This window comes from Microcaecilia unicolor, chromosome 1 (genome assembly GCF_901765095.1).
Source record: "Microcaecilia unicolor chromosome 1, aMicUni1.1, whole genome shotgun sequence".
NCBI lineage: Eukaryota > Metazoa > Chordata > Amphibia > Gymnophiona > Siphonopidae > Microcaecilia > Microcaecilia unicolor.
Window position 1 is genome coordinate 472395682 of NC_044031.1, and position 13234 is coordinate 472408915.

Genomic DNA, 13234 nt, shown 5'->3' on the forward strand with positions numbered 1-13234 from the left:
GTTCCACTCCACTCATTATTTTATATACCTCTATCATGTCTCCCCTCAGCCGTCTCTTCTCCAAGCTGTATAGCCCTAGCCTCCTTAGTCTTTCTTCACAGGGAAGTCGTCCCATCCCCGCTATCATTTTAGTCGCCCTTCGCTGCACCTTTTCCAATTCTACTATATCTTTCTTGAGATGCGGCGACCAGAATTGAACACAATACTCAAGGTGCGGTCGCACCATGGAGCGATACAACGGCATTATAACATCCTCACACCTGTTTTCCATACCTTTCCTGATAATACCCAACATTTTATTCGCTTTCTTAGCCGCAGCAGCACACTGAGCAGAAGGTTTCAGTGTGTTATCGACGACGACACCCAGATCTTTTTCTTGGTCCGTAACTCCTAACGTGGAACCTTGCATGACGTAGCTATAATTCAGGTTCTTTTTTCCCACATGCATCACCTTGCACTTGCTCACATTAAACATCATCTGCCGAGGTCACGTGACGCTATGGTGAAGAGAGGTTGCAGGTGAATCTCTCTCCGAAGCCTGCCTGAGAATCCCCGCATTTCAAGGAGAATTAAACCCTTCTAATTTGCAATAATCGCTAGAAAAGAACCCAGGGCAACAATCTGGTCGAGCAGAACGAGAGAAAAACTAGATATGACGACGAAAGCAGCCCAAAAAGAAAGACAGAGGGGAAGGACGGCCGAAGACAAAATGGCGACGGCCTTCCCCGAAACCAATCCATCGGTGTCTTCGGCGTGGGTGGCTGAGATCACCTCCGAATTAACGGGGGTGATGGAAGATCTATTAGATCGTCGGCTGATTCCGCTTGACCAAAAATTGGATACTAAATTGGAACAGTTGAATACGAAAATAGAGGATTTGACTAAGGAGTGCATAGCGTTCCAAACTACAGTCAGCGAAGTGGAAAACAGGCTGACGGGAGTGGAGGACTCTCAAAAAACTGTGCAGAAAACGATATCCGATTTGGAATCTAAAATTGAGGATTTGGAAAACCGTTCCAGACGGAATAACATCCGATTGGTTGGCTTACCTGAAGCGCTCGGGGGAAAACAGCTGGAGAGGATTCTAGAACAATGGCTGACCAAAAGTATTGAATTTCCAGCAGAGCTTGGTCCTTTAAGAATTGAACGAGCGCATTGGCTGGGAGTTCGCCAGATGAACGCTGTTAAGCCACGAGTAATTATCTGCAAAGTACTCAATTTTATGCACAAGCAATATATTTTGCAGGCAGCAAGATCAAATAACTCTTTGACCTATGAAAAAGCAAAAATACTCTGCTTTCAAGACTACTCAGTAGGTGTTGCAGCCAAGAGAAAAGCGTTTTCTACCGTGTGTTCAAAATTATTTGCTTTGAAGATCCGTTTTAGCCTGCAATATCCGGCTACATTGAAAATAACACATGGGGGCAAACTACGATCATTCACGTCTGAAAGGGAGGCAAAAGACTTTATTGCGCAGATAGAACACTCGGATAAGGCTGTTCCTGAGGACACAGAACCTGCGTGAGCCCGAAAAGAGCGGCAGCTATGAGGCTGGGAGGAATCTAGCTCTGGATGCGATTAACTATATTCAACAAATTTGAAGCAGGAGAACTCTTAAGGGGCAGATACCATTGAGAGACTCTGGCACAGATGGTGATAGAACTGCTAATCGGTTTTGTTGGTATTTAATTTTTATGTTAATACTGTTATGATGGTTCTGCTCAATATAAAGGGGGGAGTTTAAGAAGGGGAGTATATTTAGAAGTTTAAAGGTTGGGAAATGTTAAAATGTAAAACACGAAAGAATAAGGTTCTAGAAGAACTAAGAACTAACAGAAATAAGGGGAGAAGGTGGGTTAGCGTTAAAAAGTGACAGCTTCAGAGATTTCTACTATAAAAAATACAACACTCTCTCTGGTAAAAGATAAAACTTTTATTCATAGCAAAATAAATCAATTGGAGAACTATAATAGGAGACTTAACCTGAGAGTTTTAAATTTCCCCAAAATGGTTGAACTGAGTGGTTTGGAACTATTCAAAAAATATCTTACTGAGGTTCTCGGTTGTTCCTCTGAGATGATTCCTCCTATAAATAAAATATATTACCTTCCAATACCAAAAAAAAAAATGGAGGAACAAGGGAGAAAATCAGAAGAACACGGAATCCAAGCTGAAGGATTACAAAACTTAACGGCTTTTCTGGAAAATTCATTACCTGCAGTTTATACTCGTTCAACTTTACTTGTTTCTTTGGTCTTCGAACAAGACCTAAATTCAATTATGAAACTGTATTTCAAAAATGCTCAAAAAACTTTTTTGGGATCTCGCTTGTGGATTTACCCAGATGTCACTAAAATTACCCAGGAAAAAAGACGGGAGTTCCTCTTATTGAGAGATGAAGTTAAAGCTCTGGGGGCTAGCTTTTTGCTAGCATATCCATGTAAATGTCAAATTAAATATTTGGATAATAAGTACATTTTTTTTGAACCTGAACAATTGAAAAGTTTTGTTGAAACAAAGAAGATTGTCAAGTGACCTCTTGGACTAAGGGGAACAATGAAGTATTGAGAACCCGTGGGGCGGTCTAGGTCCTATTACCTAAATAAGGGAAATAATTTGATTTTGTCTCCTCAAGTTCTTTAACTCCCCCTTATTTGTGGTCTAAGATAGGAAAATATTGTTTCTAAGGATATGTGAAATATTATTGTGATTTCTTTTGAATGATTTTTCAATTCCGAGTTATCTTAAACAAGTATATCTTGTAATTATGTGAAACTTATAAATAAATAAATTAAAAAAAAAAAGTGACAGCTTCATATAAGGAAGCACATGGTAAAGGGAGATGGGGAGGGAGAGGGAGGGATATGGGAGGGAGGGATGGGCTAGCGGGGAATTGGAAGCGGAGAGAATTGATGCGGAGGGTTAAATATGTCAAAGAAATGGAAGGAAAGACAAGTTGTACCATAAAATGCATTAACATCAGACTAAGAGAGCAGCTAATATGTGACGAGATGGGGAGCCATAGGCTGGGATGGCTTCTCATGAATTTAAATACGAGTTTGTCAATTAAGGATAATGTGAACTTATATTACACAAGATGATTAAAATTGTCACTTGGAATATAGGTGGTATACACTCCCCTATTAAAAGATCTAAAATTTTGCAGCACTTGCAAAGACTAAGGGTAGACATAGCGATACTGCAGGAAACCCATTTATCTGATGAAGAGCACGCAAAGTTGGTTAAATGGTGGGTGGGAGACTGCATTGCTTCACCAGCGGTGGGCAATAAGGGGGGTGTGGCCATCCTTATCAGGAAAGGAGTGGTGACCCAAATTCATAATCAGCATAAAGATACAATGGGTCGCTTTGTGTTTTGTAAGGTTACTATTGCCAGGAAACAAATAATTTTAGGTGGTGTGTACGCCCCAAATACACTGGACCTTAAATTTTATAAAAAAGTAACTACAACCATTGCCAACATGGAGGCCTTACCGGTGATATTGGGTGGAGACTTTAATATGCCATGGAATCCACAAATTGATAAGTCTCATCCATCAATGGCACGAGGGGAAAGGAACACTAGAGGTTTACCTGACATGTGCAATACACTAGACCTTTTAGATGTATGGCGCACGTTACACCCAACAGAGAGAGAATATACACATCAATCAAGGGCTCATCAAACCCATTCTAGAATTGATTACCTGTTAGTGTCACGCAAGATTTTTACCGATATACAAGAAGTAGAAATTGGGCCTTGTTTGATTTCAGATCATGCCACAGTTTGGATGACTTGGAAATTAGGAGATGATAATTCCCAAAGAGGGGGAAATTGGTCATTTCCTAGTTACCTTTATAAAAGTGGGAAATTTAGAGAATATTTAATAGCTAAATGGGAGGAGTACAAACACTTCAATGAAGGATCAGTACTAGAGGCGCCCACGTATTGGGAGGCAGCAAAGGCAGTCATCCGAGGGGAAATTATCAGCTATGTTAGCAATTACAAAAAACAACGTGATAGAGAATTATTGAGATTAGAAAAAGAACTTTTACGCTTGACTACTCGATATGGGCAAAACCCGGCTTCAAAGATACATAAAGAAATAATTTCAGTCCAAACAGAGATAAATGCACTGCTGCATGAGAGGGCAATAAAGTCCCAAAGTTATTATCGTTTCCAACTTTATAAACATGGGAACAAAAGTGGTAAATTCATGGCTAAACTGATTGCACCACAATCAACAGCAAGATACATAGGTGCTATTAAAGGCAAAGACGGAAAACTAATAAACAAGGATGAAGAAATCAATAAAATTTTTCAGGTTTACTACCAACAGCTCTATAGCGCAGGGGAGAGTCAGGGTTTACAGAATGATCTTTACTTGCAAAATATTGACACCCCTTTGCTGAGACAGACAGAACTCCAACAATTGAACGAACCCATAAGTTGTGATGAAATTATATGGGCAATTGGCCAAAGCAAATTGGGAAAGGCACCCGGACCTGATGGCTTAAAATCTGAATTTTATAAATTGTTAGGTGAAAATATAGCCCCCATATTAAATGAGGTATTTAATGAATGGGTGATGAAGGGGAAATTACCGGAAAATCTTAACTTGGCTCAAATTATAGTGCTGCCAAAGCCTAAGCGCGATGCGCAATATGTATCCTCCTACAGACCTATTTCACTTCTGAATTGTGAAGTCAAATTATTTGCAAAAATATTAGCCAAGAGACTAGGGACGGTACTACCAAATTTGACACATGAAGCACAGGTGGGGTTTGTGCAGGGTCGATCTGTAACTAAGAATTTGCGAAGTATTCTATTATCTTTGGAACATCTTAAAGGGTCTGCAGAAAGTGCTTTATTGGTCAGTTTTGATGCTGAAAAGGCATTTGACCGTGTGGAATGGCCTTTTTTATTTTCAGTTTTAAGTAGATATGGGTTTTCGGGATGGTTTGTACAAGCCATTAAAGCACTATATACCGCCCCTAGAGCACGGATCATGGTAAATGGAATGGTATCGGCAAATTTTGAGATCATGAGAGGGACACGCCAAGGATGTCCACTCTCCCCGTTACTATTTGCATTATACTTAGACCCGTTGATACGAGACATAATTTCAATAAGATCCATTAGGGGAGTGGAGATTGGATCGATGACATTTAAAATTGCAGCATTTGCGGATGATTTGCTGGTAGCACTTACTGAACCAAAGGCATCACTTGCAGATCTTCTAGAAATAATTAAGGAATTTGGAGATCATTCAGGATTCAAATTAAATCTGGATAAGTCAGAAGCCCTGGCGATACCAGTTAATACCAAATCTCTTTGGGGAGCAGAATTCCCGCTGAGATGGGTAGAGGGTTCTTTTAGGTACCTGGGAATTTTGCTTGCTTCTCAGACAGGAGACATATACAGCCTAAATGTCAATAGATTGTTCAGTCAAACAGAACAACAGTTGGCAACCTGGAAGATGTTACCGGTGCCACTAATAGGTCGAATTTGTCTCATACGAATGGTAATATTACCCAGATGGCTATATGTATTACAAGTCCTGCCATTGAGATTGTTACAGAAAGATATCAAACGATTCTATCGAATGATAGGACAGTTCTGTTGGGCAAAGAGAAAGGCTAAACTGAAGTTGCAGTTGATGCTGGGGAACTGGCAGCAGAGTGGATTGGGATTGCCTAATCTACAATACTATAATCTGGCAAGCCTGTTGCGGTTAGTGAGAGATTGGATTTTTTCTGCAAATACACACACCCCGCTAGAATTAGAAAAGATATACTTTAGCCCTTACAATATGGTGACCTTGCTGCATCTCAATAATAAATCGGTGCCAAAGAAATTTAAGGGTAGTATAATACTGGCTCCTCTACAAGAGGCATGGAAATACTTGGGGACAAAACTGGGGGGACAGCCGAATATGACAGAATGGTTGACCATAAGGGGGAACCCGTTGTTTACGCCAGGACTGGAAAATCAGGTGTTTCGGAGGTGGGCAAGGAGAGGGCACACATGTCTAAAAACAATAATAGATTTAGAAGGGAAAATTAAACCTCTAAGTCAACTAATACCCACTGACGCTGCACACTGGGAGGACGTGTTTGGGTATGGTCAGATAAAACACTATATACAAACACTTAATGCAGAAGAGCTTAAGTTTCAATTGGGGGAGAAAATTAAACAGTTTTATGATGAAATATCAGAAGAAGCCCCCACAATTTCGCAGCTCCACAAACAATTGTGGACTTTGAGGTCAGATAGAGATTGGTCACAACTTCGCCGTAGGTGGGAAGCAGATACAAAAGTAGATTTATCTAATTGGGACATAGCAGCACACATACGGAACATCCCTAAACTGATTAATGGAGCAAACTATAGAGAATGTGCATTTAGAATAATACATAGAGCATACTTCACACAACGCCAGTTCTATAAAGTAGGAGGGATTGACACACCAATCTGTATGAAATGCACACTGGAGGAAAATTCGTTCTATCATGCATTTTGGGAATGCACAAAAATACAGCTTTTTTGGGAAAAGATACTGGCATTTATGAATTCAATCATTTCAAGTACTATAGTGGGCACTCCGGTGCAATTAATATTGGATTGCCCAAGAGCATTCAGTGGCCTTACGGCAGATGAAATATTGTTAAGTCGCAAATTATGTTTGGTAGCCAAAAAATGTATTTTGCAATGTTGGACTTCGGATAAACCCCCAGATTACTGGCAATGGCGAAATCAGGTGCATCTTTTAATGACATGGGAAGCAAGGAATGCAAAAGGCTCCTGTCGTGGGAAAAAATGCTTCCTTAAAGTTTGGGGGCCTATGTTGGATACCTTAACGCAGAGAGGTCGGAGTCTTGTACTCAATAAGCTTTGATAATATTATAGAATAATGGTACACTTACCTGAACTCATAAGCACAATTTAATTATTAATGAATAGCAGGGGGGAGAGGGTGGGGAGAGAAGAAGGAAGGGGAGAAGGAGGGGGGAATATAAAAGATGACTGTGATGTATATTTAACAAAACACCCCCTCCTTAAATGTACGTTTGGCTGTTAATGAGCATGTTTGGGAGGGTAGGCAAAGAGACCAGGGGAAGATGCATAAAACTATTGATGATGGAATTTATTGCTGTATACAAGTTAATATGCTGTATTACTTATAATGCTCAATAATAGAAGTATTGGCAATGTTAAAATGTTTATAATGTTGAATCATCAATAAAAACAGTTGAAATATAAACATCATCTGCCATTTAGCCGCCCAGTCTCCCAGTCTCGTAAGGTCCTCTTGTAATTTTTCACAATCCTGTCGCGATTTAACGACTTTGAATAACTTTGTGTCATCAGCAAATTTAATTACCTCGCTAGTTACTCCCATCTCTAAACATTTATAAATATATTAAAAAGCAGCGGTCCTAGCACGGACCCCTGAGGAACCCCACTAACTACCCTTCTCCATTGTGAATACTGCCCATTAGTTCAGCTCCCCAAGAATCGTTATTGGGGCCAATTCTGTTCATTATATTTGTGAGTGACATGGCTGAAGGGTTAGAAGAGAAAGTTTACCTTTTTATGTGGCTAACACGAAGGTTTGCAACAGAATGGACACCCTGAAGGAAGTGGACAATATGAGACATGATCTAAAAAGATTAGAAGAATGGTTAATGTTAAGATTTAATGTGTAGTGTAGAGTGATGCACATGGGGTGTAGAAACTGAGAGAGCTGTATTTGCTAGGGAGTGAGAGTCTAATAAGCACAGACAGGGAGGATATTAAAGCAATAAAACAACGTGACAAAGCAGTGGCCATAGCCAGAAGGTCGCCAGGCTGCATAGAAAGAGGCATATCTAGTAGATGAAAGCAGATGTTAATGCCCCTGTACAAGTAGTTGGCGAGGCCCCATTTGGAGTACTGTATTCCATTTTGGAGGCCGTATCTCACTAAGGACATCAAAAGACTTGAGGCTGTTCAGAGGAAGGCAACAAAAATGATATGGCATTTGTGCCAAAAGACACATGAGAAGAGACTTGAAGACCTCAATATGTATATCGTAGAGCAGGGTGGGTAGCCTCCAGTCCTTGAGGGCCGCAACCCAGTCAAGTTTTCAAGATCTCCCAAATGAATACACATCTGATCTGTTTGCATGCACTGCCTCCATGGTATGCAAATAGATCCCCTATATGTTAATTAGGGGGTAGGGTTACCATATGGCTCCAGAAAAAGGAGGACACATTGATCCAGTCCGGGTTTTGCTTCTATTGAAAGCAATGGAAGTAAATCCCAGACTGGCTCAATCTGTCCTCCTTTTTCTGGAGCCATATGGTAACCCTAATTGGAGAAAACCCAATTAGTTTGTGGCATTTGAGAACCCCTTGCCCTACAGGAAAGGAGGGATAGGGGGGGATATAGACATCTAAATACTTCAAAGGTATTAATATGCAAAATATTTTTTTTCAGAGCTGGAGAAGCAGTAGGCTAGAGGTCATGAGTTGAGGTTGCAGGGTGGGAGACTTAGGAGCAACATCAGGAAATATTTTTTCACAGAAAGGTGGTGGATGCCTGGCATGGAGGTTGTGAAGATGGAAACGGTGACAGAATTCTAGAATGTGTGGGATAAACACAAAGGATCACTATATAGAAAAAGGATGGAATCCAATTAAAGGAAAACTTAAATGACTTCATAGCTGGAGCGAGCTTTGACGCTTCAGAGGTTGAGAAGTAAGACCAATGCCAGGCAGACTTCTATGGTCTGGATTCCGTAAATGGCAAAAAAAACAAAACAAAACCCAGGAACAAGGCTGGAGTGGTCTTCAATGGCAACTCAGATAGTTGGGAAGTACATAAGTACATCTGGTGCTAGGCAGACTTCTACAGTCTATGCCCCAAATTTGTCAGGGAGAGAGAAAGATTAAAGTATACCAGTGTCATGTGTTTGAATAAATAAAATTGCTTTTAGTTTAGGTCAGCAAAGCCTCTGTGAACCAGACATCTCTAGCTCACAAATTTAACCTTTGCACTACTTATAGATATTGGGGCCGGTGATGGTGTGTATAAAAAGATACCTATCCCCCTTAAGCACACTTACTCACAAGGCACTCTTAAGAAGCCTAGTAAGCTCATTCAGGAGGGAAGGGAAGGGAAATAGGACTTGATATACCGCCTTTCTGTGGTATTTTCCAACTACATTCAAAGCGGTTTACATATATATATATACAGGTACTTATTTTGTACCTGGGGCAATGGAGAGTTAAGTGACTTGCCCACAGTCACAAGGAGCTGCAGAGGGACTCGAACCCAGTTCCCCAGGATCAAAGTCCGCTGCACTAACCACTAGGCTACTCCTCCACTCCAAGGAAAATAAAAGCCAAGGGCTTGGGTATCATCTTTTCTTCATTGCACTTATGCTATTCCTTTCTAGCTGGACAACTCAGAGAAAAAGGAGACAGTAAAATGAGGAATAAATATAAGGTTCAAGGTCCTAATATTCAACATTCATTACCTCATGTATTTCTTGCAACTGTCCTATCACTTTCAATTTCACTTGGTAGTAATTCTAGCATGCATACAAGGCAATATTTTAACAAGTACTAAGGAAAGTAAGCTCCTAATAAAACAATGAGAATAAGTAACAAGCTAGAAAAATATCTTAGTTCAGAGAGAGGCAAAATAAACTGACAGGCTTGTCTAAGTTTAGTCCTTGAGGGCTGCAAAAAAGGCCAGGTTTTCAGGATGTCCCTAACATATAATCATGAGTTGTACGTGCCCAATATATCATCGATCTCTCTCATGCATATTCATTAGGGACATCCTGAAAACAAACATGGCCAGCTTGCAGCCCTTGAGGACTGAACTGGAACATAAGAATCTAATAGAGTTACAGATTATTTAACTCAAAAATACACAGGCACTGTACATTCATGTTACTTTTTTTATACACACCTAAGTGTTGCCACACTGGGACAGAACAAAGGTCCATCAAGCCCAGAATCTTGTTTCCAACAGTGGCCAATCCAGGTTACAAGTACCTGGCAAGATCCCAAAACAGTACAATACATTTTATGCTGCTTCAGTGGATTTTCCCCAAGTCCATCTTAATAATGGCTTATGGACTTTTCTTTTAGGAAGCTATCCAAACCTTTTTTTAAACCCCGCTATGCTAACTGCTTTTACCACATTCTCTGGCAATGAATTCCAGAGTTTAATTACATGTCGAGTGAAGAAATATTTTCTCCAGTTTGTTGTAAATTTACTACATTGTAGCTTCATTGTGTGCTTTCTAGTCCTAGTATTTTTGGAAAGAGTAAACAAGCGATTCACCCGTTCCACTCCACTCATTATTTTATAGACTTCTATCATAGCCGTCTTTTCTCCAAGCTGAAGAGTCCTAGCTGCTTCAGCATTTCCTCATAGGGAAGGCGTCCTATCCCCTTTATCATTTTTGTCGCCCTTCTGTACCTTTTCTAATTCCACTATATCTTTTTTGAGATGCAGTGACCAGAATTGCACACAGTATTTGAGGTGCAGTCTCATTATGGAGCAATACAAAGGCATTATAACATCCTCATTTTTGTTTTCCATTCCTTTCTTAATAATACCTAACATTCTATTTGCTTTCTTAGCTGCAACAGCACACTGAGCAGAAGGTTTCAACGTATCAACGATGCCACCTAGATCTCTTTCCTGATCAGTGACTCCTAATATGGAACCTTGCATTATGTAACTATTGTTTGGGTTCTTCGTTCCCACATGGATCACTTTCCACTTGCTCATATTAAATGTCATCTGTCATTTGTATGCCCAGTCTCATAAGGTCTCTTGTAATTTTTCACAATTCTCTTGCGATTTAACAACTATGAATAATTTTGTGTCGTCAGCAAACTTATTTATCTCACTAGTTACTCTCATCTCTACATCATTTATAAATATGTTAAAAAGCAGCGGTCCCAGCATGAAAAATTTCTCTCTAAACCAACTATGTAATCTTCACACATAATTCTGAACTACAAGCATTGGCAGTTCGAGGATCCCACCAAATTGGTAATCTTTCAGTACGGGAAATAAAGATTTTTCAATTGTGTTCCAGAAATTGAAGGATTTATAACATCTGTAGTTTACACTAAAAACAGAGAAGTGAACCCATATGGGAATCAAAACATCAGCAAAGATGGTCTCTAAAAAATTGCATCTTATACAGTGTGTTACTCCAGAATATTAAGGTTAAGCAATGCTCTATCAGTGCTGCAACAGATCAAGCATAAAGGAGTGCAAGATAAAAAAAAAAAACCCCTTAGGTCAATCACCCTCCACAGCCCCACCCCTCGCACGATACCCTCCCCCGCTGCCAACACCACCAACTTTACACCCCCCGCTGCCAACCCCCCGTCGCCTACCTTTGCTAGCGGGGGACCCCAACCCCGCCAGCCGAGGTCGTCGTCTTCCTTCAAAAGGTTTCCTCCTTCTGTTTCTGACGTCCTGCACGTTGTACGTGCAGGACGTCAGACGCACAGAACGAAGGCTTGCTGGCTGGTCCCCCGCCAGCAAAGGTAGGTGACGGCAGGTTGGCGGCGGGAGGGTCGTCGGCAGGGGGAGGGGGTTCTGGAACTTGAAGGGGAGGGGGGTCATAGAACAAGGAGCACAGCGCGTCAAAATCAGGGGTGCCGCCATGCAACTCGACGGGGAGGAATGCCTGACGACACACAGAGGGACGGAGAGAGGTAGGGAGGGGGCCATGGAACCTTGCTAGCGTCCATTTCATTGCTAACAGAAACGGGCCATTTTCTCTAGTTTTCTAATAAAGTAACAGATTTGTTTCATCTTAACTATGACCACCTCACCACACAAGTTGACTCTGATTTGGAAAACTCTTATGTTAACTTGGTAGGGAAGAATAGTGACCCCTGAATGATGATTCTTCCTAAATTTTGATTCCTATTTACCTAGTTACCAATAGCACAGCCCTGCAAGAATACTCATTCCCTTCACACATGGAATTTCTAACCATAATGATTCCTCTCTGCTATCTTTTTCATGTAGAACATTTTGGTTGACTCAATTCCGTCTTTAACGTATAGCGTTATTCACTGTGTTAATTTATATGTGTATTTGAGAAACAAAAAGATTACTGTATTAATCGCTTGTCCTTGGCAGAGTCTACAGTTGTTTTCTGTCCTCTCATTTCTTATACTTTAGATTATCAAGACAAGGGCTTAATATATTTTTAGTGTATATAGGGCATGGAAACTTAATTTCATTAGTGTTTCACTACTTCAGTCTACTATAGAAATAATTTTGTCTTGTATTTAGCTCATGGCTGTTTTCCATTGCAGATATATGATGCCAAAGAAATAGAATCCCTTGTTAGTGAAATAGAGAAGGAAAAAGAAGATGATGCTGAGAAGAAAAAGCAGAAGAAAAGTACCTAACAATTTAAATTCAGTTACTGGTTTGGTCTACTGGTGCACGTTAATCATTACAACATGCAAAAATGTGACAGTGTTTACAGCTTGCATTTGTTGAGTTATTAAATAAGCTAAATTTGTGAGGGGATCACAGGTGGGCAAAAATGGCAGGACCTGCATGAGCCAAAGTGCAAAAGTAAACAGCAGGTACCAGAATGCATTTCTGTAAATATTTTTAGAAATGGTTTGCCTATTAAAATTAGGATCTGTTCTGAATTAACAATAAAATGTTAGGCTTCAAGCATTATCTAACTTTGTGTTTACTTATGGCTATAATACTGTTAACAGCATGGTGAAGGTAAACATTCATTAAAATGAAATATTGATCTTTTGTGCTGTGAGGTATAGTCCATTTTCAGATATCTCCTGTAACAGAAGAAATAACCTGTTTTTGCTGTAACATCGCACCCAGTTACCCACTCCACCCTCTTAAGTGTTTCTAAAAGAAAAATAATTGCCACAGGACATTGCTTATATGTTTTATTTTGTGGTCTGCCTAAAATAAAAGAAACAAACTAGTTGTAATCTTATAATATGAGCAGTGTGTTATCAACCTCAGAAGTGTATGAATAAATATTTTGTAAATTAAAAATGCTATTCTCTTACTAGTAGACTTCCTGTTCCTTAACATTTTAACAGAAGAGGCAAGAGGCGCCTCAATTAAGAAATTTAAAAAAAAAAAAGGGAGGGCAGAGTTCTGGCTCAAAGGAGAAAAATACTGATACACCGGTGTGATTATAAAACACTACTAA

General features: G+C 40.0%; 1 protein-coding gene across 1 annotated transcript in view; it reads left to right on the forward strand.

Moving 5' to 3' along the window:
* PSMA8 (proteasome subunit alpha 8) overlaps positions 1-12813 on the forward strand; it is a 51067-nt gene extending 38254 nt beyond the window's left edge. Inside the window, exon 7 of the mRNA XM_030213677.1 lies at positions 12351-12813. Coding sequence (XP_030069537.1) covers positions 12351-12446 — 96 coding nt within the window. The 3' untranslated portion in view covers positions 12447-12813. The remainder of the gene's footprint in view (positions 1-12350) is intronic.
* The last annotated feature ends 421 nt before the right edge of the window (positions 12814-13234 follow it).